Here is a 26295-nt window from a genome sequence, read left to right as displayed (position 1 = left end):
GGTGCTTTTAATTTGTTTTGGGGTCTCATCATTATAACCAGGTCAGACTTATTATACAAGACTACCTACTTGTCTGCCTGCTGAGCTTTTTGTTTTTGTTTTAGGGTAACATCCGGCACTGGTCAGGGCTTACTTCTGGCTCTGTACTCAGGAATATTTCTGGTAGTGCTCGGGAGACAATATGGAATTCTGGGGATTAAACCTGGGTCTGCTGCATGCAAGGCAATCTCCTACTTGTTGTACTGTACTATCACTTCAGCCACTTTGGTGACTCTTTTTATTTTTCTCCCCTGCACCACTCCTGGCTCTGCCCAGTAGCATTCGCTATTCAGGAGACTTTTTTCCCTTTTCCTTTTCTTTTTTTGGGTTTTTGGGGTTTTGGCGCTCAGGAGTTACTTCTGGCTCTGCCCTCAAAAATTGCTTCTGGCAGGCTTGGGGGACCATATGGGATGCCGGGAATCGAATCCAGGTCCATCCTGGATCAGCTGAATGCAAGGCTAACACTACCGCTGTGTTATCTCTCCAGCCTCATTTAAAAAAAAAATAATAACTTTTTTAAGCTCCATGATTACAAACATGTTTGTAGTTGGGTTTTAGTCATTAAAAAAAACACCCCCTCTTCACCAATGCAACCTTCCCACCACCAGTGCCCCCCATCTCCCTCCTCCTCCACCCCCTGCCTGTATTTAAGACAGGCATTCTATTTCTCTCACTACCATTGTCATGATAGTTGTTAATGCAGTTATTTCTGTAACTGCACTCACCACTCTTTGTGGTAAGCTTCATATTGTGTGCTGATCCTTCGAGCCCTCATCTCTGTTGTCTCTGGGTATTATTACAATACTTTCTTTTATTTTTCTTAAATCTCACAGGTAAGTGAGACTATTCTGTGTCTTTCTCCCTCGGGCTTCATTCAGCATAATAATTTCCTTATTTAACCATGTATAAAAAATTTCATGACTTCATTTTTCTTGACAGCTGCATAGTATTCCGTTGTGTAAATGTATCAGTTTCTTTAGCCACTCATCTGTTCTCATGTACTTGTTTTTTACCAGATTCTGCCTCTTGTAAATAGTACTGCAATGAACATAGTGCAGAAGGCATTTTTGCATTGTGTTTTTGTGTTCCTAGGGTGTGGTATAGCTGAATCATATGGAAGCTCAATTTCCAGTTTTTTGAGGAATCTCCATATTATTTTCCATAAAGGCTGGACTAGACAGCATTCCCACCAGCAGTGAATGAGAGTTCCTTTTTCCCCATATCCCCACCAGCACTGATTTTTTTTTGTGTGTGTGATATGTGCCAGTCTCTGTGGCGTGAGATGGTTTTACAATCCCCCCCACTGTTTTACAATTTTTATAATAATTTTTATTTTTACTTAGTGTCTCATAAAAGATATATTGGTATTAATAAATTATCCAGTGTTAATTATACTACAAGGATATAATGAATTCAAATTCAAAATCTAGAGATGCTCTTGCACTATCGAGAACATGTTTTAGGATTTTTTTTTTAGATACAAAAAAAATATATATTTTTTAATGATCATTTTTTTTTATTTAAACACCTTGATTACATACATGATTGTGATGTTTTAGGATTTTAAAGTATAATTAAATCTAAAATATTTCCTTAGTGGGTCAGGGAAATAGCTCATAGGAAACACATGCTCTGCATGTGGAACATTCAGGTCCAGTCGTTTAGTCACCTTGTCTGAATAGCCTTCCCATTAACCATACTGCTGGGGGTGATTCCCCCCAAATACATTTTTTTTTTTTTTGATTTTGAGTCACATCTGGCAGCGCTCAGGGGTTACTCCTGGCTCTATGCTCAGAAATCGCTCCTGGCAGGCTCAGGGGACCATATGGGATGCCAGGAATTGAACCTGGGTCTGTCCTGGATCTGCTGCATGCAAGGGAAATGACCTATCTCTGTGCTATCACTCCAGCCCCATGCTCAGGTGTTTTAAATCGATATGGAGTATAAACAGATCAAATCATTCACCTTTATTTTTTTGTGGTGCGTGGTCTCATGCATGCAAAACATATTTTTTGCCTTTGAGCCACATAGGAACTCTCAAATTATATTCATCAGGGCTTTTGTTTATTTTTGGACCACTCCCAGCAGTCAGTTACATGCAAGGCAAATACCCCTCCCCACTGTATTATCACTCTGGTCTAAGTCAGTGATTCTTTTTTTTTTTCTTTGGCTTTTGAGTCACACCTGCCATGCTTCCTGGCTCTGCACTCAGGAATCATTGGTTTTGGGGAGGGTGGGGGGAACCAAATGGGAAGCTGGGATCAAACTTGGATCTGCCATGTACAAAGTGAACACCCTACCTGCTGTGCTGTCTTTCCAGCTTCTTTTTTTTTTTTTTTTTTTTTGGGGGGGGGGGCACACCCATTTGACGCTCAGGGGTTACTCCTGGCTATGCGCTCAGAAATTGCCCCTGGCTTGGGGGGACCATATGGGACACGGGGGATCGAACCGTGGCCTGTCCTACGCTAGCGCTTGCAAGGCAGGCACCTTACCTGTAGCGCCACCTTCCTGGTCCCTTTCCAGCTGCTTGATCGCCAGGGCTTTTAAAAATTATTTTACTCCTGACCTTTTACTTGAGATTTTTTTTTTTGTGACCAGGGTATATAATAGATATACAAATCAAACAAATTTTTCACAACTTTCACATTTAGTAGCTATTTTGATATGGAGTTCTGACGTACAGTTTAAGAAGATAGGCAATAGGGCATCAAAAATTTGAATAATGAATAATGGCTGCTATTATACATTTTTAAACAAAAGCTATATTGTGTTGGATAAATGAAATTAAAGAACTTTTTTTATTTTTTAAGGTTGTAAGAGAACTAGTCAAATATACAAATCACTTTAGAATCTTGGCTCTTAGTGCTACACCAGGCAGTGATATAAAGGTAAGTAAAATATTTTTTTATTTATTGACTTTTTTTTGGCCCATACCCTGCAGTGCTCAGGGTTTACTAGTGGTGGGGCTTTGGGTCAATATGGAGTGCATGCAGTCAGATCCAGGTGGGTTGTATATTATTGTGTCTTACCTGCTGTACTATTACTCCAGCTCCTTTATATTTATTGTTGTTTTGGGTTTTTTGTTTCTTTTTTTGGACCATACTCCATGATACTCAGGGTTTACTCCTGACTATGCTGTCAGCAATCGCTCCTAGCTCGGGGGATCATATGGGACACCGGGGATCGAACCTAGGTCTTTCCTGATCAGCCGCGTGCAAGGCAAACACCCTACCACTGTGTTATCACTCTGGCCCCATTACAATATATATATATTGGGGGGGGCAGTCACACCTTTGGGCGCTCAGGGGTTACTCTTGGCTCTGCTCTCAGAAATCGCTCCTGGCAGGCTCAGGGTACCTTATGAGATACAGGGATTTGAACCACCGTCTGGCCTGTGTTGGCTGTGTGCAAGGCAAATGCCTACTGCTATGCTATCTCTCCAGCCCCTACAATATATATATATATATATATAATTTTTTTTTTTTTTTTTTTTAGTTTTTGGGCCACACCCGGCTGTGCTCAGGAGTTACTCCTGGCTGTCTGCTCAGAAATAGCTCCTGGCAGGCACGGGGGACCATATGGGACACCGGGATTTGAACCAACCACCTTTGGTCCTGGTTCGGCTGCTTGCAAGGCAAACGCCGCTGTGCTATCTCTCCGGGCCCCTACAATATATTTTTTAATTGAAGCTATATTCATAAACCTTTACTAGTTGTTTATTGGTTTGTTTTGGGGACAAACAATCTTTGGTCAACTGAGTTGGCAGTTGAATGTGAGGACCCAAGAATGCAGTAAGGGTCCTGTAGTATTCATTTACAGTGATGCTGGGGGGACTGGGATGTGGAATTAAGTGTTTCTTCAAATCTAATTGGCATGGAAAAATTATTGGTGTGGGAACGAAGAAATCTGGTTTGTAGTTCTGGTTCTAAAATGGACAGAATTATATGATACTAGATTTTGTTTGTATTTGATTTGTCCTCAGCTTCTGTTTTGTTTACATAATTATATGTTGATGGAAGGTTGTCTCATGACTACTGAGAATTACAAAATATATTCAAGAAACTTGTTAGATGCTTAATATTTCTTGAAAATGTGGTTTAAAGAACCATGTGGAAGAAAACTTCTGATATGACTTATAGTTTTTATTCATATTGTTTTTTATTTTATTTTATTTTTTTTCTTTTTGGACCACACCTAGTGGTGCTCAAGGTTTATCCTGGTTCTGGGCTCAGGGATCACTCCTGGTTCAGGATACTGGGGATTTAACTAAGGCCAGCTGCATGAAAAGCAAGTGCCCTTCCCCTATACTATTGCTCCAGCCCTCCCAAGTATACTTATTTGTGGGATCCCACACTTGGTGGCATTTAGGTATTATTCCTGGTCTGCTCAGAAATTACTCTTGGCTGGTTTGGGGAACATATGGGACACCAGGGATCGAAACTGGGTTGGCCGTGTGCAAGGCAAATGCCCAATATATGTATTTTAATAATTTTTTTTTGTATTTTAATAATTTTAAAATATTGATAAATGATCAATTCTTTTTTTTTTTTTTTTTTGTTTGTTTGTTTGTTTTTGGGTCACACCTGGCAGCGCTCAGGGGTTACTCCTGGCTCTACACTCAGAAATCCCTCCTGGCAGGCTCAGGGGACTATATGGGATGCCGGGATTCGAACTGCCGTCCTTCTGCATGCAAGGCAAATGTCTTATCTCTGTGCTATCTCTCCGGCCCCTAAAGGATCAATTCTAATGTTTTAAATTTTTATAGATGTCTTATTTCTGTTAATGACTTAAGCTAACATTTTTGACATTAATTTAAAATAATTTTGTGTAGGCTGTGCAACAGGTTATTACAAACTTATTAATTGGAAAGATAGAGCTTCGTTCTGAAGATTCTTCTGATATTTTGCCATACTCTCATGAAAGGCGAGTTGAAAAGCTAGTTGTTCCACTTGGTGAAGAACTTGCAGCCATCCAGAAAGCATATATCCAGGTAAGTTATCTTTATCACTGTTCAGGTTTTGATAAAGGAAGTGGTAATCTAATTATTTTAATAATAGAACCCTACTGTGAAAATATATTTTTAATATAATTAATATGTTGAAAAATTTTTTGAAATAAAGGTTTTAAAAATCAAAATGGTATATTTCAGTTAAAGAGAGAAAAACTGTGGCCATATATAAAATATATGACTTTATTGTTTTACAACTTAAACATTTTTTTAAATTGAATCATCATGAGATACAGATACAAATTTCTTGATGGTTGAGTGTCTGTTACACACCCATTCCTTTACCAATTCACATTTCCTGCCAACAGTGTCCCCAATTCCCTCTTCCCTGGTCCTTCCTCCAGCCTTCCCCTCTATCCAAGATCTCTCTCTCTCTCTCTCTCTCTCTCTCACACACACACACACACAGTACTTTGCAATATTTTGCAATATTTGTTACTGGATGAGGTATCATGCATATCAGTGCATATACTTTATCACTTTCAGCACACAGTCCAGAGTGATCGTTTCTAATTATTATTGTCATAGCGGTCCTTTCTCTATCCTAATTGCATTTCCTGCTCTTTGTGGGAAGCTGTGTATGTTTTCAGTTCTGTCATTTCTGTACATATTTTCTTGAGTGAATATTTTCTTATTCACTGTTTGTTCCATGGTTTTGAGTTCCTTGAATGTCTTCAACATTTCCTCTCTAAAGTTCTTATCAGAGTCTCTACACAGGTTGCTGATACTACTTGGATCTTCAAAACTACCACCTTCATGCATTTAGCTTGGTGGGGTTCTGTGTTGTTTTCCCATTGTGACCTTTGCAGTGTGGAGGTGTATTTTATGTATTGCAGTTGGGCTTATTGACTGGAAGAAATGCACCACTGCTCCCCTTTGCTCTGTCACTGCACTTTTCTCGGTGAACATTGATTAAGTCAAAGAGGATCATGCTGCACATCTGTTTTTCTCCCTTCATTTCTTGGGACGTTGTGGCTGAGCAGAACCCACTTAGGTTGACTGGAAGACCCATGACCATGTCCTACTGCTTGGCTTTCACTCTAGGCACACTGACTTGGTGTGAAAATGGCTCTTCTGAGTCCTATTCAGGATATTTTGATTTAGTCAAAAGCTACAGTTATTTATCTAGATTCTTCTGGTCAAAGATGTACAGTGTGTACATCTCTTGCCTTGCATTCTATTGACCTAGGTTTGATCCCTGAGACCCTGTATGATCCTGAGCCTCTCAGGAGTGATCCCTTGCAGAACCAAGAATAAGTTCTGACAATGGTTATGTAGGGACCAACACCCACACACCCCCAAAACCCAAACAAACCCAAAAATTTATATGAGTTACAGATTTGTTTTTGTTTTCTTTTTGCTTATGCTTTGGGGCCACACTGATGGCACTCAGATGTTAACTCCTTGCTCTGCTCTCAAGATTTACTCCTGGCATGCTTGGCAGACCTTATGGGATGCTGGGGATCGAACTCAGGTTGATTGTGTGCATGCAAGGCAAACAGAGTATCCGCTGTGCATCACTCTGGTCTTTGGGGCTACAGATTTTATTCTAGGAATATAAAGATAAAAAAATGACAAAATTAAAGACCCTTTCTCCTTTCTACATGTAGGTTAGGAAAGGAGGTATAAAGTATATAGATGTCTCATCTTCATAAATTATAATGTTCTAATATTGTACTGCTTCTTAGAGTGAGATTTGAGTGTGAATTATTAAATTTTATTATTTCTGTTTACTTAAAATATTTTGTTTAATGTATCACTCTTGTTTTAACATTTAAAAATTATAATAGGGAAAAAGGTTAAACGTTAAAACACGTTCTAACTACATTTATTTGAAATTCACAGATTTTGGAAGCATTTGCTAGTTCTTTGATCCAGAGGAATGTTTTGATGAGAAGAGATATACCCAATCTCACAAAATACCAGATTATTCTGGCAAGAGATCAGTTTAGGAAAAATCCATCTCCAAATATTGTGGTAGGTAATTTTTATAGTTGTTGTTTATTGGTTTTTGGAATGGTGCTCAGGTGTTATTCTTGACTCTTTGCTTAGAAGTGACTCCTAGCAGTGCTCAAAGAAGCATATGTAATGCCAGGAATTTGATCCTAGGTTGGAAGATATAAAGGAAGTGCCTTATCCCCTATATTATCTGTCCAGCCTCTGTGATAGTTATTTAAAAAATTTTGTTTTTCTTTATGGGCTACACCTGGCAGTGCTCGGGTTACTCCTGGTTCTGCACTCAGAAATCACTCTTGGCAGGGTCAGGGGACCATAGGTGGTGCCGAGTTTTGAACCTGGGTTGGGTGCATGCAAGGCAATGTTCTACTTGCTATGCTATTGCTCTGGCCCCTATTTAAAAAATATATATTTTGAAGTTCAGTTTTATCTAAAAGTAGTGATTAACTCTGTAGGTCCAGAGGTAATATAGTTGCAGAAGTATTGCCTCACTTGAGTGAGGTTCTTATTTTGATCCTCTGTGTCAGAAAATATAAAAGACATTATACTGATTCTTCAGATTTTTATTAACTTATTTATTTAGGGTTTGGGGCCATACCCAGCAGTGCTCTGGGGTTATTCCTGGCTCTGTGCTCAGAAATTACTCTTGGCAGGCTTGGGGGACCATCAAGGATGCCAGGAATTGAACCTGGGTTGTCTACATGCAAGGCCAGTGCCCAACCTATGTGTTATCATTCCAGTCCCCTGATTATTCATATTTTTAAAATCTATATAATAGATATAACAGGGCCTGGAGAGATAGTATAGTGTAGGGTGTATGCTTTGCATGCGGCTGACCCTGGACGGACCTGGGCTTGATTCCTGGCATCCCATATGGTCCCCTGAGCCTACCAGGAGCAATTTCTGAGTGTAGAACTAGGAGTAACTCCTGAGCGCCGCTGGGTGTGGCCCAACCCTTCCATCAAACATAACAATAGTTATGTTCCCTGAAGTATTAAGATTAAATGAGTTTGTATAAGTAATTTGCTATGACAGTGACTGCTGCTCAGTGTTGATGGTAAAGATTAATGTTAAACTTTGATTATAAGTTTGCCTTGGTGCTAGTAATATCTGCAAAAATAAGCCATATCTGACTCGTTTTGTAGTACACCCCAAATATCTAGTCCATTTCTTTCCTTTTTTTTTTTTTGTTTTTGTTTTTGGGCAACACCCGGTGACGCTCAGGGATTACTCCTGGCTATGCGCTCAGAAGTCGCTTCTGGCTTGGGGGACCATATGGGACGCTGGAGGATCAAACCGCGGTCCGTCCTAGGCTAGTGCTGGCAAGGCAGACACCTTACCTCTAGCACCACTGTGCCGGCCCCTAGTCCATTTCTTGACCCATAGTAGGTGCTGATTATTTGTGGGTTTTTGTTTGTTTGTTTATATTTTTGGGCCACCTGTTTTTTGTCCTCAGAGATTACATCTGACAGCTCATATTGAAGGGCAGTGATTGAACCCAGATCAGCTGTGTGTACCTTACTCACTATAATACTATATATCTCTATATCTCCTGTTTTCTTTTCTTTTTTTTTTTTTATAAAGCTAAAACAGGCTGGAGCGATAGCATGCGGTAGGGCGTTTGCCTTGCACACAGCTGACCCGGAACAGACCTGGGTTCAATTCCCGGCATCCCATATGGTCCCTGCCAGGAGTGATTTCTGAGCACAGAGCCAGGCGTAACTTTTGAGGACTGCTGGGTATGTCCAAAAACAAAAAAATAAAACAAAACAAAAACCAAAAAAACCCCCAAACTCCAAAAAAGGCAAAAACGCACTTCTAGGTGTGCTTAGGGAGTATTCATGGTTCTCTCTACATTTGTCCCTATCAATACTCAATGTACTGATCGTATTTGGAGCTTCTTCTTGACTCTGTGCTCAGGAATAAGTCCTCGTGGGATCAGGAAGCAATATGTGTGCTGGGGATCAAACTCAGGTCAGTATCTGCAAATAAAGTGTCTTATTAGTTGTATTCTCTTCCTGGCCCCAAGGTTTACCTATTAGTTATTCTCTATTTTTTTTGGGGGGGGCACATCAGAACTTACTTGGGGTCTGTGCTCAGTGATCACTTCTGATGGTCTTGGGACACCATATGGGGTGCTAAGGATAGAATCTGGGTCAGCTGTGTGCAAGGCAAACACCCTTTCCACTCCTACTATTGCTTTGGCCCTTAATGATACTCTTTAAAATGTAAGTTTTCTGTTGAAGTAAAAAAAAAATTCTTGAGAGCTGGAGAGATTGTACAGAGGTTAGGACATTTATTTGTCTTGCATGTGGCCAACCCAGTTTCATTCTCTGGCATTTCATATAGTCTCCTGAGCCCCTCCAGGAGTAATTTCTGAGTGTAGAGCCAGGAGTAACACCTGAACATCTCTGGGGGTAACCCCAAAACAAAAAGAAACCCAAAAAATTAATGATAAATTTTATGTTAAAAATAAAAACAAATTCACATACTTTCTCATGGAAACATCCAGTAGAATTCAGACTCTGTTGAATATGCTTTTTCTTTTATTTTTTGTGGTTAACTTGATGCATTCTTTTTTCTAGGGAATACAGCAGGGGATAATTGAAGGAGAGTTTGCGATTTGTATTAGTTTATATCATGGTTATGAATTACTGCAGCAAATGGGAATGAGATCTTTATATTTATTCCTCTGTGGAATTATGGATGGAACTAAAGGTAAATTATAAGAAGTTATTTAAAGAAATAACAGTGTATTATTTTGGTATAGAAGATACAAATATTTTGGAATTTATTTTGGAGTGACACTCACCTGTGCTCCAGATTACTCCTGGTGGGATTTGGAAGACAATTTGTGGTGCTTGGCATTGCACGTAGATCAGCTGCATGCAGTGTAAGCATCTTCTGCTTTGTCCTACTTCACAACTCCAGCTTTATTTTAATTTTTAGAGTGCAATAGATTTACTTTTCTTTTTGTGGTAGTTTTTGGGTCACACCTGTCAAAGCTCAAGGATTACTTTTTTTTTCGGGGGGCCACACCTGTTGATGCTCAGGGGTTACTCCTGGCTCTGCACTCAGAAATTGCTCCTGGCTTGGGGGACCATATGGGGTACTGGGGTATTGAACTGCGGTCTCTCCTAGGCTAGTGCTTGCAAGGCAGACCAGACGCCTTACCTCTAGCGCCACCTTGCCGGCCCCAAAGGGTTACTTTAAAAAAAAAAAAAACCAACTATTTATTGATTGGCTCTTGGGCCACACCAGCAGTGCTCAGGGGTTACTCCTGGCTCTTCACTCAGAAATAGCTCTGGAAGGCTGGGGACCATGTGGGTACTGGGAATCGAACCAAGTTCCTTCCAGGTCGGCTGCATGCAAGGGAAATGACTTAACGCTATGCTATCTCTCAGGCCCTGGGCTACTCTTTTTTGATACTTTACTCAGGAATCACTTTTGATGGGTTCAGGGGACTATATGGAATGTCAGGGATTGAACTCTGGTTAGCCATGTGCAGGGCAAGTGCCCTCAGCACAATATCTGTCCAGTCCCAGTTTCTTCCATTTTGCTTATAATGTGTCTTGGTGTTCTCCTCTTTGACTCTTTGTCACTCTTTGGGCATCCTTGATCAGTGCATAAATCTGCCTTTAATTAAAGAAATTAGCAGCTATTACTTCTTTCATCAGCTGTTCTTTCCCCTTTCTTTCTTCCCAGAAATCCTGTGTTGTGATGTGGAATTATTCCCTCTTGATATTTTCATTTCTTTTGTTTTTGGGCCACACAAGGCAGTGCTTCAGGGGTATTCCTTTGTGCTTAGGGGTCATTATTGGTGGTGCTCAGGTGACAATATAGAATGTCAGGGATTGAACCTATGTCAGCTGCTTGCAAGGCAAACATCCTACTTACTGTGCTATTGCTCAGGCCCTTTTAATATTTTCAAATGTCACATTGACCTTGGCCAGTCCCTGGTTTATCTGAGTTTGGTGATTCCTCAGCATGTGGTGTTCTCAGAGCCTGGAATTTACCAGAGCCCGAAATAAACTCTGAGCACTGTAGGATGTGGCATTAAAATAAAAGCAGAGTGGGGCTGGAGAGATAGCATGGAGGTAAAGCGTTTGCCTTGCATGCGGAAGGACAGTAGTTCGAATCCCTGCATCCCATATGGTCCCCCGAGCCTGCCAGGAGCGATTTCTGAGCGTAGAGCCAGGAGTAACCCCTGAGCGCTGCCGGGTGTAACCCAAAACCAAAAAAAAAAGAACATTTAAAAAACTTTAAATTTAATATTATTTATTGTTACTTGACGTATTTACTTGTGAAATCTTGTCTTCATTCTTGTAGGAATGACTCGGGCAAAAAATGAACTTAGCCGAAATGAGGACTTCATGAAACTTTATGATCATTTAGAGAGCCTATTTGCACATACACGTACTTCAGCTGGTGGCATTGCTCCTGTCCAAAAAGGTCTAGTTCTTTCTGTCAAATTTTATATTGTGTTTCATTGTGGACAGTTTTGAAATTTTTCTCCTTTGATGTACATATCTGTTATCATTCCTTAAATTTCTTCATTTTGGAAGGGTAGCAAGTTGCGTGGCGACTTGGGCCTCCCCAGCTGTGTTCAGGTTTTACTCTTCGCCTATACTCTGAGGTCAATCTGGTGGTGCTTGGGAGATCTTATGTCGTGCTAGGTACCAAACTGTTATTAGCTGCCTGTAAGGCAAGTGGCTTAATCTACTTACTATCTCTCTTTAGAATCCTAATTTCGGGCTTGAGCGATAGCACAATTTTTTGAGCTTAAAAATTCAATCCTCAGCAGAGCCTTCTTTGTGCAGAGTGTGATTCCAATGACTCTAATATTTGGCTTGCATGTCACAAACAAATGTGTGGAAGTGCCACAAAAAGCATGTGATTCCAAGCAAATATACAAGCACTACAGTCAAGCATATTCAATCTTTATTATTTTTAATAACAATAAAAAGGTAGAGAAGGTAAAGAAAAATAAATGTTGAGAAATAAAGAGTAGGAGTTGAAGAGATAGCAAAGCAGTAGGGCTTTTGCCTTGCATGCAACTAATACAGGACAGATGGTGGTTCGAATCCCGGAATCCCTTATGATCCCCAAAGCCTGACAGGAGTGATTTCTGAGCACAGAGTAACCCCTGAGCAATACTGGGTTTGACCCAAAAACAAAACAAAACGAAAAAGAGAGAAAGAGTAGCAGCCCTTTCAATAGGCTAGAGGGCATACTTTGAACTCAAAAGGCCAGGTGGTTACAATATCAGCACTTCCAGGAGCAATCCCTGGATACCACTGTTGTTCACTTCAAACCCTCCATCCCACAAACACAAAAAGAAAATCTTTATGTAAAAAGCTTGCTGCTAGAAAGGAATGAGGTACTTGCCTTTTATGTGGCCAACCTAGATTCAGTACTTGGCAACCCAAGTACTTCATCCATCAAGCCTCACCAGGCGTGATTAGAGTATAAGGTTTGGAACAAATCCTGAGAACCACTGGGAAAATATGAGGAATTTGGGTTATTTTTTATTTATTTTTTTTGTGGGGTGGGCACACCCAGCATCACTCAGGGGTTACTCCTGGCTCTTTGCTCAGAAATTGCTCCTGTCAGGCTCGGGGTACCATATGGGATGCCCAGGATCAAACCTTGGTCTGTCCAATTGACTCTATGTAAGGTTAGGTAAACGCCCTACCGCTGCTGTGCTGTCACTCGAGCTAGCCAGGGGTAATTCATGAATGCAAAGCCAACAGTAGCCCTGAACATTGCTAGGTAGGATCCAGAAAAAAACAAAACAAAAAATAAGACCTCACTAGCTTAGGCTTGTAAGAACTATTGATGGACTTCCAGATTTTTAGTTTCAGATGTATATCTAAGCACTTTGTCAGTTTGTAAAATTTAAATATTAGATATCATCAATACCAGTAGTGAAAAAGTCCTCAAAACTATCCCCAAATTGATTAACAAAAATATATGCATTTATTTCTTATGCTTGCTGTTAATTCCTATTTGGATTTTTGTTTAGTATGAAATTTTATTAAGAATTCTATGTTTTGGGCCCGGAGAGATAGCACAGCGGTGTTTGCCTTGCAAGCAGCCGATCCAGGACCTAAGGTGGTTGGTTCGAATCCCAGTGTCCCATATGGTCCCCCGTGCCTGCCAGGAGCTATTTCTGAGCAGACAGCCAGGAGTAACCCCTGAGCACCACCGGGTGTGGCCCAAAAACCAAAAAAAAAAAGCTATGTTTTGCCCAGAGAGATAGTTCAATGAACTAGACCATATCATTTGGATGCAAAGGTCTAGGTTAATCCTCCTACTGCAGAATTCCTGAGCACTGCTGAGATCAACCCTAAACAACAAGCCAAGAGTAACCATTTTGTATCACTGGGTACAGAACCCCCTCTCCTCCAAAACACTCCTGAAAGTTTATTGTAAAGCTTTGAGCTACCTAGATTCTACCTATTGCTTTAATAAAAAGAAAGCAGGGGCCGAGAAGGTGGCGCTAGAGGTAAGGTGTCTGCCTTCCAAATGCTAGCGTAGGACGGACAGCGGTTCTGTCCCCCCAAGCCAAGGGCCATTTCTGAGCGCATAGTAACTCCTGAGCGTCAAACGGGTGTGGCCCAAAAACCAAAAAATAAAAAAAAAATAAAAAGAAAGCAATAAGTTTTAACAAATTTATTTGAAGAGATTACTGCAGTTATGGGAAAACTCTTTTTATTTTTTTTTTACAGGAGATAAAGATAGATTTTTCTATAGTCATCCAAAGTTAAAGAAATTAGAAGAAATTGTCATTGAACACTTTAAGTTGTGGAATGGTAAGTCATAGTTATCAAGGTGAGACTAAGTTACTGAGTGAGATAAAATTCTGACTCATTTGTTCTTTTTTTGATTTGTTCTTTTTTTGTTATTTGTTATTTTGTTACTGTTATTTGTTATTTATTTTTTATTTCTTTTTGGGTTATTCTTGGCTCTGCACAGGAATCACTCTTGATAATACTTTAAGACCATGTGAAATGTCAGGGATTGAACTTGGATCAGCTACTGCATGCAGTGCTGTATCCACTGTACTATATTTCCAATCCATGTTTGTGCTAACACTTCTTATGGAGAAGATAAACTTTTTTACTGTGGATAGTGAACACAGAAAAGGTTTTTTTTTTTAAGAAATTTGCATAGGTTATGGACAAGAAAAACAGTGAGACTAAAGATTAATATATTGCCAGGAAGATAGCTCAGAGGGCTGGAGTGCTTGTGAAGTACTCATATTCAGTGTCTTCTGAGCTTTTCTGCAAACAACCACTAACCACTACTGGTATGGTCCAAACATCAAATATCAACAACACTAATAACAATAAAATAAGCAAAACGTGAAAGAGAAAAGTCTGTTTGGGGCAATATGTGGAAAGCAGAGAGTAAAACTATAATTAAAGGTCAGGAAAAATGAAAGCAGAAATAGTCAATAGAAAAGTGCTTTTTGAGGGGCCGGAGAGATAGCACAGGGGTGTTTACCTTGCAAGCAGCCGATCCAGGACCTAAGGTGCTTGATTATAGTCCTGGCTATTTCTGAGCAGATAGCCAGGAGTAACGCCTGAGCACCGCTGGGTGTGGCCCAAAAACCAAAAAAAAAAAAAAAAAAGAAAAGTGCTTTTTGATATAGATGTTAGAAAAATACTATCCATGAGTTATGTTACCTGATGAAAGGGAGAAAACCTTGTGACTTGTGTGTTTTGGTGAAGGATTGTTCTGGACTGAGAAGATTTAAAGGCATTGAGACAGAGTACTTGGTATGATTAAGGCTCAGTAAATAGCATATTGACATCAGTAGGTATAATGAGCTAAGAATGATAGGAAGTTGAAGGGGGACCAAAGGGCAAGAATATAAAAAGTGTGTCTTTTCTTTCTCATCATGGGAACTCCATAGTGACTTTCTGTCTCTGTCTCTCTCTCACTCATGGCAGCTCCATAGTGTCTGTCTGTCTGTCTCTTTTTCTTGCCATGTATGTTTCTGATTTAGAATTAGAAGATAAACCATGAAGTGAAGGACTAGTAAAAAGTGATTTTATTTAAGGGCTGGAGAGATAGCTTGCCTTGGTTGTGGCCAACCCAGGATTGATATGTGGTGTTCCACAATGTTCCCTGAGCCCTCCAGGAGTGATTCCTGAGTGCAGAGCCAGGAGTAATCCCTTAATACTGCTGGGTGTGGCCAAATAAACCAAAAAAGAATTTTTATTTGATTTTTGTCTGGTATTTTATAACAGCCAATAATAATATGGAAAAGACACAGAAATCAGCAAATGCTTAAGATATATTTAATTTTTTTCTAAGAATATTTTTCATTAATAAACAGGCTTGTCTTTTGAACTAGTTCTTGTTTATAGGCTTTATAAAACTTCCTGATCCTGATTTTTTTCATGATTATATTTTATTATATAGCCAGAAACCCCTCTGAGAAGAAATGTGAGACCCGAGTTATGATCTTCTCATCATTTCGAGATAGCGTTCAAGAAATTGCAGAAATGCTTGTTCAGCACCAGCCAATTATAAGGGTGATGACTTTTGTTGGCCATGCCACAGGGAAATGTATGAAGGGCTTTACTCAGAAGGAGCAGCTGGAGGTAATATATATATTTTTTATTTTTTATTTTTTTACAATGAAAATATAAAGGAAATGAATTGGTTTTTACACTTAACTTTTTTTATTTTACAGATTTTATCAATATATATATATATATAAAACAACTTTATTCCTGCATTTTCTCAATTGTTCTTTATATTTGTCCTTTTTAACTATTTCTTTAAATTCACTAGTAGGCTACTTCTTAAAGATGATTTTATAATGTGCATATATGTACATATATATGTATTCTCTCTGCATTATTGCTCTGGCCCCCAAACTGTAACTTTTCTTTCCCTTTTTTTTTGTTTTTTGTTTTTTGGGTTACACCCAGCAGAGCTCAGGAGTTACTCCTGGCTCTACCTCAGAAATTGCTCCTGGCAGGCTCAGGGGACCATATGTGATACAGGGATTTGAACCACTGTCCTTCTGCATGCAAGGCAAACGCTCTACCTCCATGCTATCTCTCCAGCCCAAATGTGCCCTTTTCAATGAAGTTAAAAATAATGTTTAGGCTTTCTTATTCATTTGTAAATTGTTAGCATCACAACCATTATTAAAACAAAGGAATTGTGACTGTCCTTTGTATCTCAACAAAATTGATTTTGCCATTTCTTCTTCAATTTGATAGTATTCTCAATACCAGTTATTACTCTGATTGCATTTGGGGTTAAAGAGAAAATATGCTTTAATTCAGTGGTCCTCAAACTACGGCCCATGGGCCACATATTTTGTATTTGTTCCTGTTTTTGTTTCTTCACTTCAAAATAAGATATATGTAGTGTACATAGGAATTTGTTTATAGTCTTTTGTTTTTACTATAGTCTGGCCCTCCAATGGTCTGAGTGACAGTGAACTGGCCCCCTGTTTAAAAAGTTTGAGGATCACTTTTAATTTATAATTCTCTTATATTTTCATCTTATTATTTTGAAATCATTTTTATTTTAGGTGGTGAAGCAGTTTCGTAGTGGTGGTTATAATACATTGGTTTCTACTTGTGTGGGTGAAGAAGGTTTGGATATAGGTGAAGTTGATCTTATAATATGTTTTGATGCCCAGAAGAGCCCAATCCGGCTAGTACAACGAATGGGTCGAACTGGCCGCAAACGACAAGGCCGGATTGTTGTTATTCTTGCTGAAGGCCGAGAAGAACGTGTAAGTAGACATGTAGAAATATAATCGGTGATTGAAAATGAAGAAATGGGGGTCTGGAGCGATAGTACAGCAGGTAAGTTACTTGCCTTGCATAAAGCCAACTTGGGTAGGATCCCTGGCATCCCATATGATTCCTGAGTGCACAGGCAGGAATAATCCCTAGGCACTGCCAGGTATGGTCCCCAAAATTAGACCCCCACCCTCCTTAGAACTTTTCCACTAAAAGAAAGAAAATAGGGGGCCGGGAAGGTGGCGCTAGAGGTAAGGTGTCTGCCTTGCAAGCGCTAGCCAAGGAACGGACCGCGGTTCGATCCCCCGGCGTCCCATATGGTCCCCCCAAGCCAGGGGCGATTTCTGAGCACATAGCCAGGAGTAACCCCTGAGCGTCAAACGGGTGTGGCCCAAAAACCAAAAAAAAAAAAAAAAAAAAAAAAAAAAAAGAAAGAAAATAGAAAAATACAAACTGAAAACAAGTACCATATGGGATGACAGGATTTGAACCACTGACCTTCTGCATGAAAGGCAAATGCCTTACATCCATGCTATCTTTCTGACCCCTAAAAAATATTTTTTTAAAAAAATTATTTATTTTTGGTTATTGGGCCACCCTTGACAGCACTCAGGAGTTACTTTGGCCCCTGCACTCAGAACTTACACCTAGCAGGGTTGGGGGACCATATGGGATGCTGGGGATCAAACCCAGGTCAGTCCCGGTCAGCCACATGCAGGTCAAACATCCTGCTTCTGTGCTATTGCTTTGGTCCTAAGTACCAATTTTTTTTTTTTTGTTTTTTTTTTGGCCACACCTGGCATTGCTCAGGGGTTACTCCTGGCTGTCTGCTCAGAAATAGCTCCTGGCAGGCACGGGGGACCATATGGGACACCAGGATTCGAACCAACCACCTTTGGTCCTGGACCAGCTGCTTGCAAGGCAAACACCGCTGTGCTATCTCTCCGGGCCCTTTTTTTCTTTTCTTTTCTTTTCTTTTCTTTTCTTTTCTTTTCTTTTCTTTTCTTTTCTTTTCTTTTCTTTTCTTTTCTTTTCTTTTCTTTTTTTTTTGTTTTTTTTGTTTTTTTTGCTAAGTACCAATTTTTAAGCATTTATGATTAATTAATTATGATCAAGGGGCTGGTACAGTTGGTAGGGCATTTACCTTTCACGTGGCTGATTCTAGTTTGATTCTTGGCATCTTGTATAGTTCCCTGAGCACTGCCAGGAGTAACCCCTGAGTGTTGTTGGGGTTCAGAAACGAAACAAAAAGATCATCAGTTCATCTCATTTTTGTATTTGATTCCAGCGATTCATTTCTCATCTTTTTTTTTTTTTTTTGGTTTTTGGGCCACACCCGTTTGACGCTCAGGGGTTATTCCTGGCTATGTGCTCAGAAATCGCCCCTGGCTTGGGGGGACCATATGGGACACCGGGGGATCGAACCGCGGTCCTTTCTTGGCTAGCGCTTGCAAGGCAGACACCTTACCTCCAGCGCCACCTACCCGGCCCCTCATTTCTCATCTTTAGGAGAATTTTTTTCTGCTTGAATTCTCCTAATTTTTTTTTTTTTTGGCTTTTTTTGCCACACCCATTTGCTGCTCAGGGGTCACTCCTGGCTAAGTGCTCAGAAATTGCCCTGGCTTGGGGGGACCATATGGTACGCCGGGGGATCGAGCTGCAGTCCTTCCTTGGCTAGCGCTTGCAAGGCAGACACCTTACCTCTAGCGCCACCTTGCCGGTCCCGAATTCTAATTTTTATTAATAGAAAGGAACACATTTTTATACTTTAGTATTAATTTTGAGGAACCTAAATACTAAACTTATATGTATATGATGTTTTGTTTTACTATTGCCTTATGCTTTTAAGTCCTTTCGTTATGTTATTTTTTTTTGAAAAACTGAAGAAAACCAAGAATGTAAAAGCTTGCATAAACGAGTCATTCAACTAATGAACTAAAAACACGAATATAAACTAGAGACGCTATGTGACCCTAGGGTCTAAATATATCCCTTTGAAGCTTAGTAGAAAAGGTTACTGATACCTGTTGTAAATGAAGAGGGATAGGAATTAGATTAAAATTTTACTACACTTTTAGGTGACAGGCTTTTTTAAATATGATATTATTTAGAATATTAATTTGCTATTAACTAACTTTTGTAAAAGAATAGGACTTTCTGTGGTCTAACGTAGTTATGACTGTTTCAAAATAGATTTACAATGTACTATATTTTATTTTATTTTATTTTTTTGGTTTTTGGATCACACCCAGCAGCAGCCAGGTTACTCCTGGCTCTACGTTCAGAAATCGCTCCTGGCAGGCTGGGGGGACCATATGGGATGCTGGGATTCGAACCACCGTCCTTCCGCATCAAGGCAAACTCCTTTCCTTCATGCTATCTCTCTGGCCCCAATGTACTTTATTTTAACGGTTTTTATAATTATTATATTAATTTTGTCACCAGCGGGTTGTGCTTGGGGGTTACTCCTGGCTCTGTGCTTAGGAATCACTCCTGCCAGGCTTGGAGGACCATATAAAATGCTGGGGATCAAACCAAGGTTGATCATATGGAAGGCAAGCGTCCTCCTCACTGTACTATTGCTTCAGTCCTTATTTTTAAAGGTTTAAAAATATAAATGTAGTAATAAAAGTAATCTCTACTTATGTTTAAATATCATTCTTATTCAAAATAATAAACATTAAAGAAATTTTTCTGTGTAATTGAGTGAACTGAGTTAGGCTTTTAGAAACCTATCTTATTACGACATTAAGAAATAAAATTTGGGCCGGGTGGTGGCGCTAAAGGTAAGGTGCCTGCCTTGCCTGCGCTAGCCTTGGACAGACCGCGGGACCGTGGTTTGATCCCCCGGTGTCCCATATGGTCCCCCAAGCCAGGAGCAACTTCTGAGCACATAGCCAGGAGTAACCCCTGAGCATTACCGGGTGTGGCCCAAAAACCAAAAAAAAAAAAAAAAAAAAGTAATAAAATTTGCACATGTGATTACATGATTACTAAGTGATCATGGGTATATGCAGACCTGAGTTCAAACCTTGGCACCACAAGGCCTCTTGAACATCACTTGGTAGCTCTGAGCTCTGGCCAAAACAAGCATGCAGTTCCACTTCCTTTGCCCCTACAATTGAACTTCCCAGCCGACTTAACTGGAATAACTCCTGTGCTCTCTGATAAGAAAGAAAGAGGGCCTGGAGCAATAGCACAGCAGTCGGGCATGTGCAAGGCACATCTAGGCTGATCTAGGATGGACCTTGGCTAGATCCCTATCTTCCCATATGGTTCCCCTAGCCGGGAGCGATTTCTGAGCCTATAGCCAGGAGGAACCCCTTAGCGTCAAAGGGTGTGGCCCAAAAAGAAAAAAAAAAAAAAAAAAGGAAGAAACAAATTTCCTTCTTGCAAATTTAGATACTGAATTAGCTCTACAGTCATTCATGGCTATGGCTGTATTCCATCTAACTAAGAGAAGGATGTACCAAGGGTCTATAAAAATGTGAGAGCAATGGTTAGGTCAAGGTGGTTTAAAGAGGAAAAAAGGATGATTTCAGGCAAATGCTGGTCCGGAAATTTCAGAGTGATTAGATTAAAAATATACTCCTGAGGGGCTGGAGAGAAAGCGTAGTGGTATTATGGCCTTTGCCTTGCAGGAGGCTGACCCAGGATGAACTGGGTTCAATTTCCTGCATCCCGTTTGGTCCATCAGCCTGCCAGGGGCGATTTCTGAGTGCAGACCCAGGAGGAGCCCTGAGCTCCACTGGGTGTGTCCAGAAACCTATCCATCAATAAAGTTTTATATATATATATATTCCTGAGAGAGCTCGGATCGTAACTGTTACAGTCTTACTGGGACATAATATAGATGGTTGTACTTTGGGCCTGTTTGTGTTGAATACATGTTAAAATTATTCATCAAAACTTAACAAGTTTAAAATGTTGGGTGATATAAAATCTATTCCTCTAAGTGAATGAAATTTAATATACTGCTTAAAATAAACACATTCATTGTAATAACTTGTTAGGTTACATGATTTGTTTTTTGTTTTGGTCCACACCCGGCTGTGCTCAGGGATTACTCCTGGCTGTCTGCTCAGAAATAGCTCCTGGCAGGCACAGGGGACCATCTGGGACGCTGGGACTCGAACCAACCACCTTAGGTCCTGGATTGGCTGTTTGCAAGGCAAACACTGCTGTGCTATCTCTTCGGCCCTAGGTTACATGATTATTATAGAAATAGTAAAGTTTGACATTTTTCTTTGCAGAACTATAATCAAAGTCAGGTCAACAAGAAAAACATCTATAAAGCTATTTCAGGTAACAGACAAGTCCTTCATTTTTACCAAGGAAGTCCACGAATGATTCCTGAAGGGATTAATCCACAGTTGCATAAAATGTTCATTACACCTGGTGTCTATGAATCAGAGAAACCTTCTCGGCACAGATCATCTCTCTTTTCTTCTAAGAATGGTAATTAAATTTTTCTGGTTGTTACCAAGTCATATTTTGTTAAGATACTAGGACATTACACGTTTTCTCTGTAGAAAGTTTAGGCTTTCTTTTTTTTTTGGTGTTTGGGCCACACCTGGTGACACTCGGGTTACTCCTGGCTATGTGCTCAGAAATTGCTACTGGCTGGGGGACCATATGGATGCTGGGGGATCAAACTATGGTCTGTCCTAAGCTAGCGCTGGCAAGGCATATGCCTTACTGCTTGCGCACGCGCGTGCGCACACACACACACACACACACACTTATCGCTTGCACACACACACACAAACACCGCTTGCACACATACACACACACTTACCGCTTGCACACACACACACACACCTGTTTACCTCTCCATTTTTTTTCCCTTTCTATCTGAAATTGTTGCAATGAGTGAGGGTTAAAAGCACAGTTGAAGGCTGGAGAGATAGTTCATAGAGCTGGGGTTTATGCTTTACCTGGAAACTTTGGGAGCAACTCCTGAGCACTGACCAAGATAGCCCCTGGGCACCACTGGCTGTGGTCTCCAAATCAAATCAAGCACACACTTAATCGTGATATTCATACATTGAGTTGTACTCACTGAGGATTGTACTTATTTTTAAAAAGGGAGTGATTCTGACTGACTCAGGAGTAACTCCTGAGTCCTGCCAGGTATGGCCTCAAAACAAAACAAAACAAATCCAAGATCATAGTTTACAGGATTGCGCTCAAGCACATTGAGGTTTTGAACTCATGATCTAATGTTTCTAAACCACCATTCTCAAATCTTTTCTAGGCCCTGAATCTATTTCATTTTTATATATTTAATTTTTATATTTTGGTGTGTGTGTGGATGGGAAGGGGGGCATCAGAGCCAATGATCAGGGTACAATGTCGTGCTGGCATGCAGATGTCCTGCATACAAAGTGTTTGCTACAATGCATAGAGCTATCTTATTGGCCTTAATTCTATTTCTTTTTTTTTTTTTTTATTAATAATGTATTAACAGTCCTGTTAACATTATGGTCTTTGTGTACAGTTACCTCACGCCACCACCACCCATGTGCCCAAGACAACTGCTGCCCCTCTCTACTGATGACCTATATCACCTCCAGACTATCTTTTGACCCCTTAATCTGTGTTCTCAGTTTACATTCAAGTTACCCAGATTTTCTTACCAACTGTTTTGCTCTCTTATGCATTATAGATGACTGAGATCCTATGGTGCTTGTCCTTTTCCCTCTGGCTTATTCTCCATTCAGCAATCAATTCTGGAGGTTCTTTCAGAGAGCACTTGGGATGGTGGGGAATCAAACCCATGTAGGCTGCATGCAAGGCAAGTGTGAAGGGCAAGCACCTTATGTGCTTTTAGCTCCAAACATTAATCTTTACTTTTAATGAATTAATTATTTAAGCACCGTGGTTACAGGCTGTTCACAATACAGTTTTTTTTTTCATAATTGTAAAGTTGTCCATGATTGAGTTTCAGTCATACAATGTACAATATCTTTCACCAGTGCACATTACCGCCACCACTGGGACAATCCCCAGTTTTCCGGCCATTCTCTTTCCATACCTGCGTTAGGGGTAGATATTTTTCTTCTTTCTTTTTCTTTTTTTCCCTTTTAGATTTGTTTGCAGTATTGTTGCTTGAAGGGGTACCATGCCTATCACTTTATCTCCTTTCAGCACCCAGTTCTTGTCCAGAATGAACTAAACTCTAATTTTTGAGCCTGGCAACTTGATTCTCTATGATCTCCTATGTTGATCCTTGGTGACAAGTGAATTTTTTGGCTGTTCCACATTTAATGTGTCAGCAATATAAACATGGGTACAGGGCAGAGGGACTTAGTATACAGCATAGGGCATGTGCACTGAAGCTGGGTTTGATTCTTGGCACTGCATGACCTCCCCCAAACCCCTAGACTTAGTTTTGGATGCCCCTCAGACATTGCTAGGTATACAGGCGCCTGAACACTACGCAGGCTGTTCTGGTAGTCCCTAGCACTGCAGGGCAGGAACAACTCCTCATTTGGGACCCTAATTGTGAAAAACTGTCCTAGTCATGTATCTGGGAATGATCCGAGGATTCTTGAGCATCTCTTCCAACGCAAGTACGTTCATGAGCTCTACAGCAATCCTTGGGGAAGAGCATAGCCATGCCTCTTGTGTCTTGACTAAGAGTCGTTGGCCTGGCTAATGTGTGTAAATTCTACAGGTAAAAGAGTACAAACCTCAGGGAGCCTCAGGGCCTGATAAACAATTTCTGCCAAACATTCAGCCCATATTGCTGAATGCCATTAGCTCGAAAGTGTCCTTGGTACATCACGGCAATAGCAGCTTCAGCAACAATAGAAGAAATGAGGATTGAGCAAAATTTTGGGCAAAACAGTAGAATCCAGCTTATCAGAAATGAGTAGGTATAAATGGTTGAATTGATATTTTGTTATTGCCTTGCAAGGTTTTGTAACATTTCAATCATATTTTCAATTTATAGGAATCAGACAAAACATCTCAAAGAAAGATTGGTTATTGTCAGAAGAAGAATTTAAATCATGGAATAGACTTTATAGATTGAAGGATAGTGATGATGTTAAAGCAATAACGTTCCCTCAAGCTCAGTTTCTCTCCTTAGAAGAGAACAGACCAGTAAGTTGAATGTTTCCAGATATTTTTCATTGTTTATATGCAATACCTGTGAATGAAGATGTTTTTTATGAATGTAAACAATTAAAATTAGTCTAAGTTTGTAAAATTAATTTTTGTAAATTCTTCATGTATATGTATATATGTGAATGATATATTCACATAAATTTACTTATTTTTCATTGCTCTCTACAAGATGAATAATTTTTATTTTTGTTGCCACACCCAACAGTGTTCAGGACTTACTCCTGGCTCTGAAATCAGGGATAATTCCTGACGAGACTCAGGGGGACCATACAGGGTGCTGAATTTAACCTGGGTTGCCTGTAGGAAAGACAAGTATACTGCCTGCTGTACTATAGCTTGAGCCCGTAGGGCCTAGACGAATAGTTTTATAGAGGTGTGCTTTGCAAGGTTGTCATGTTACTTTGCAGTTTGTAATATGCAGTTTTTGTTTTTATTTTTGGGTTACACCAGTTATGCACAGTGTTACCTCTTTCTTGGCTTTGTACTCAGGAATCACTCTTGGTAGGATAAAAGTATATTCCCATATGGGATGCCAGGGATCAAGCCCTGATCAGATATATACATGGCAACTACCCCACTCTGTGCAATCGCTTAGACCCCACTTTGGAAGTTTTCATCTGTTGTGTTTGTGATTTTTTTTTTGTATGTGTGGGTCTGTGTGATTGTGATTCCTTTTAACATAATGCTACCATAAAATGATGGCTATTGTGAGAATTATTGTTTGAACAATAATTTTATGTTTATTTTGATTGTAGATTTTGTTGTTTTGTTTGTTTTTGGGTTTCACCTGTCAGTTCTTAGTGCTACTTACTCTTGGCTCTGCTGTTAGAAATCACTCCTGGCTGTGGTTAGGGGACTGGGATGCCAGGAATTGAACCCGAGTCAGCCACATGCAGGGCAAGTGCCCTAACTACCCTACTGTTGCTCTGGACCTTATATTTTATTTTGAAATTAGAGGGTGCCAGAATGATAGTATAGTAGCTAGGTTACAGGTGTTTGCCTTACATGTGGCTGACCCAGGTTTGATCCATGGCACTGGATGTGGCCCACAACAAAAACAACAAAAAATTAAAATACAACTTTAATTTGTTTTAGAATTGTCTTGTTGGTATTGTTTATTGTGAACAAATTATTCCGTTATTTTATAAAAGTCAAGCAGATTGATGAAAGGTTATTTGTGCATTTGTGCTTAGAGAACTGTTAAAATAACTTCAGGAAAGATTTATTTTAGAAGGTTTATAGTACTTGAATTATAGTTATTTAGAAATTTATGTACCAATAGAGTAGGTAAAGAATGGCAGGAGGCATAAAGAATTGGGATCAGTGTCACTGAAATACTAGAAATGCCTTCTATTTTTTTTGGTGGGGGGGTCACACCCTGCAGCGCTCAGGGGCTACTCCTGGCTCTACACTCAGAAATTGCCCCCAGCAGGCCATATGGGATGCCAGGATTCGAACCACTATCCTTTTGCATGCAAGGCAAACACCTTACCACTGTGCTATTTCTCCAGCCCCAGGAAAGCCTTCTCATTTGATAGACTACAGACTGGATTACAGGGATTAAGGTGCAGCACTAATACCCAGTTTGATTTCCTAGCACCACATATGTACTCTTTTTTGGGAGGGGGAGCAAACCCAACTGTGTTCAGGAGTTACTCTTGGTTCTGTGCTCAAGGGTCATTTCTGGCAGTGCTTGGGGACCATATGGTTCTCCTGGGACCAGGCTTGAATTGGCCATGTACAAGGCTGTAAACACCCTGTCTGCCGTGCCTATCGCTCCGGCCCCCCACATATGAACTCTTAAGTATTGCCAGGGGTTACTCCTAAGGACAGAGTGAGGAACAGTACCTGATCACCCTACAAGTGACTCAATTTCTCAAAAGAAGCCTCACTTGATAACCTTACAACATGATTTTGATACCACATATTTTCTTAAATATATGCTTTTTTTTATTTTTATTTTTTTAGTTTTTGGGCCACACCCGGTGTTGCTCAGGGTTACTCCTGGCTGTCTGCTCAGAAATAGCTCCTGGCAGGCACAGGGGACCATATGGGACACCGGGATTCGAACCAACCACCTTAGGTCCTGGATCGGCTGCTTGCAAGACAAACGCCGCTGTGCTATCTCGACGGGCCCTCTTTTTTAAAATTTTTTACCCCCCCCCCCAATATTTGCTATTTAACTTGAAAAACAAGTATATGGGCAAGCAGTAACTCAATCATTTTAATTATTTTAGGATTTACTGAGCAATGCTCAGGACCAGCTCTCAGTTTACTACTTGGGGGTTGCTCCTGGCAATGATCGAGGGGACTTATTGTACTAGGGACTCTTGCATACAAAGCATTCACTGTATCACATTGAGCTATCTCTTCAGTCTG

The 26295-nt window shown here is 40.2% G+C and overlaps 1 protein-coding gene across 3 annotated transcripts in view; it reads left to right on the top strand.

Annotated features, from left to right (window-relative positions):
• FANCM (FA complementation group M) overlaps positions 1 to 26295 on the top strand; it is a 64502-nt gene that overhangs the window by 4458 nt on the left and 33749 nt on the right. For 2 of the 3 annotated variants that reach the window (XM_049768336.1, XM_049768335.1), the window contains exons 3-12: positions 2850 to 2927; positions 4871 to 5029; positions 6893 to 7024; positions 9589 to 9721; positions 11333 to 11455; positions 13735 to 13818; positions 15437 to 15618; positions 16566 to 16772; positions 21036 to 21240; positions 23741 to 23892. In XM_049768336.1, the coding sequence (XP_049624293.1) occupies positions 2850 to 2927; positions 4871 to 5029; positions 6893 to 7024; positions 9589 to 9721; positions 11333 to 11455; positions 13735 to 13818; positions 15437 to 15618; positions 16566 to 16772; positions 21036 to 21240; positions 23741 to 23892 (1455 nt within the window). The remainder of the gene's footprint in view (positions 1 to 2849; positions 2928 to 4870; positions 5030 to 6892; positions 7025 to 9588; positions 9722 to 11332; positions 11456 to 13734; positions 13819 to 15436; positions 15619 to 16565; positions 16773 to 21035; positions 21241 to 23740; positions 23893 to 26295) is intronic. The other variant, XM_049768337.1, reaches the window with a different exon arrangement.

Source organism: Suncus etruscus, chromosome 2, assembly GCF_024139225.1.
Source record: "Suncus etruscus isolate mSunEtr1 chromosome 2, mSunEtr1.pri.cur, whole genome shotgun sequence".
NCBI classification, from domain to species: domain Eukaryota; kingdom Metazoa; phylum Chordata; class Mammalia; order Eulipotyphla; family Soricidae; genus Suncus; species Suncus etruscus.
This window is presented reverse-complemented; position numbering and strand designations above follow the sequence as displayed.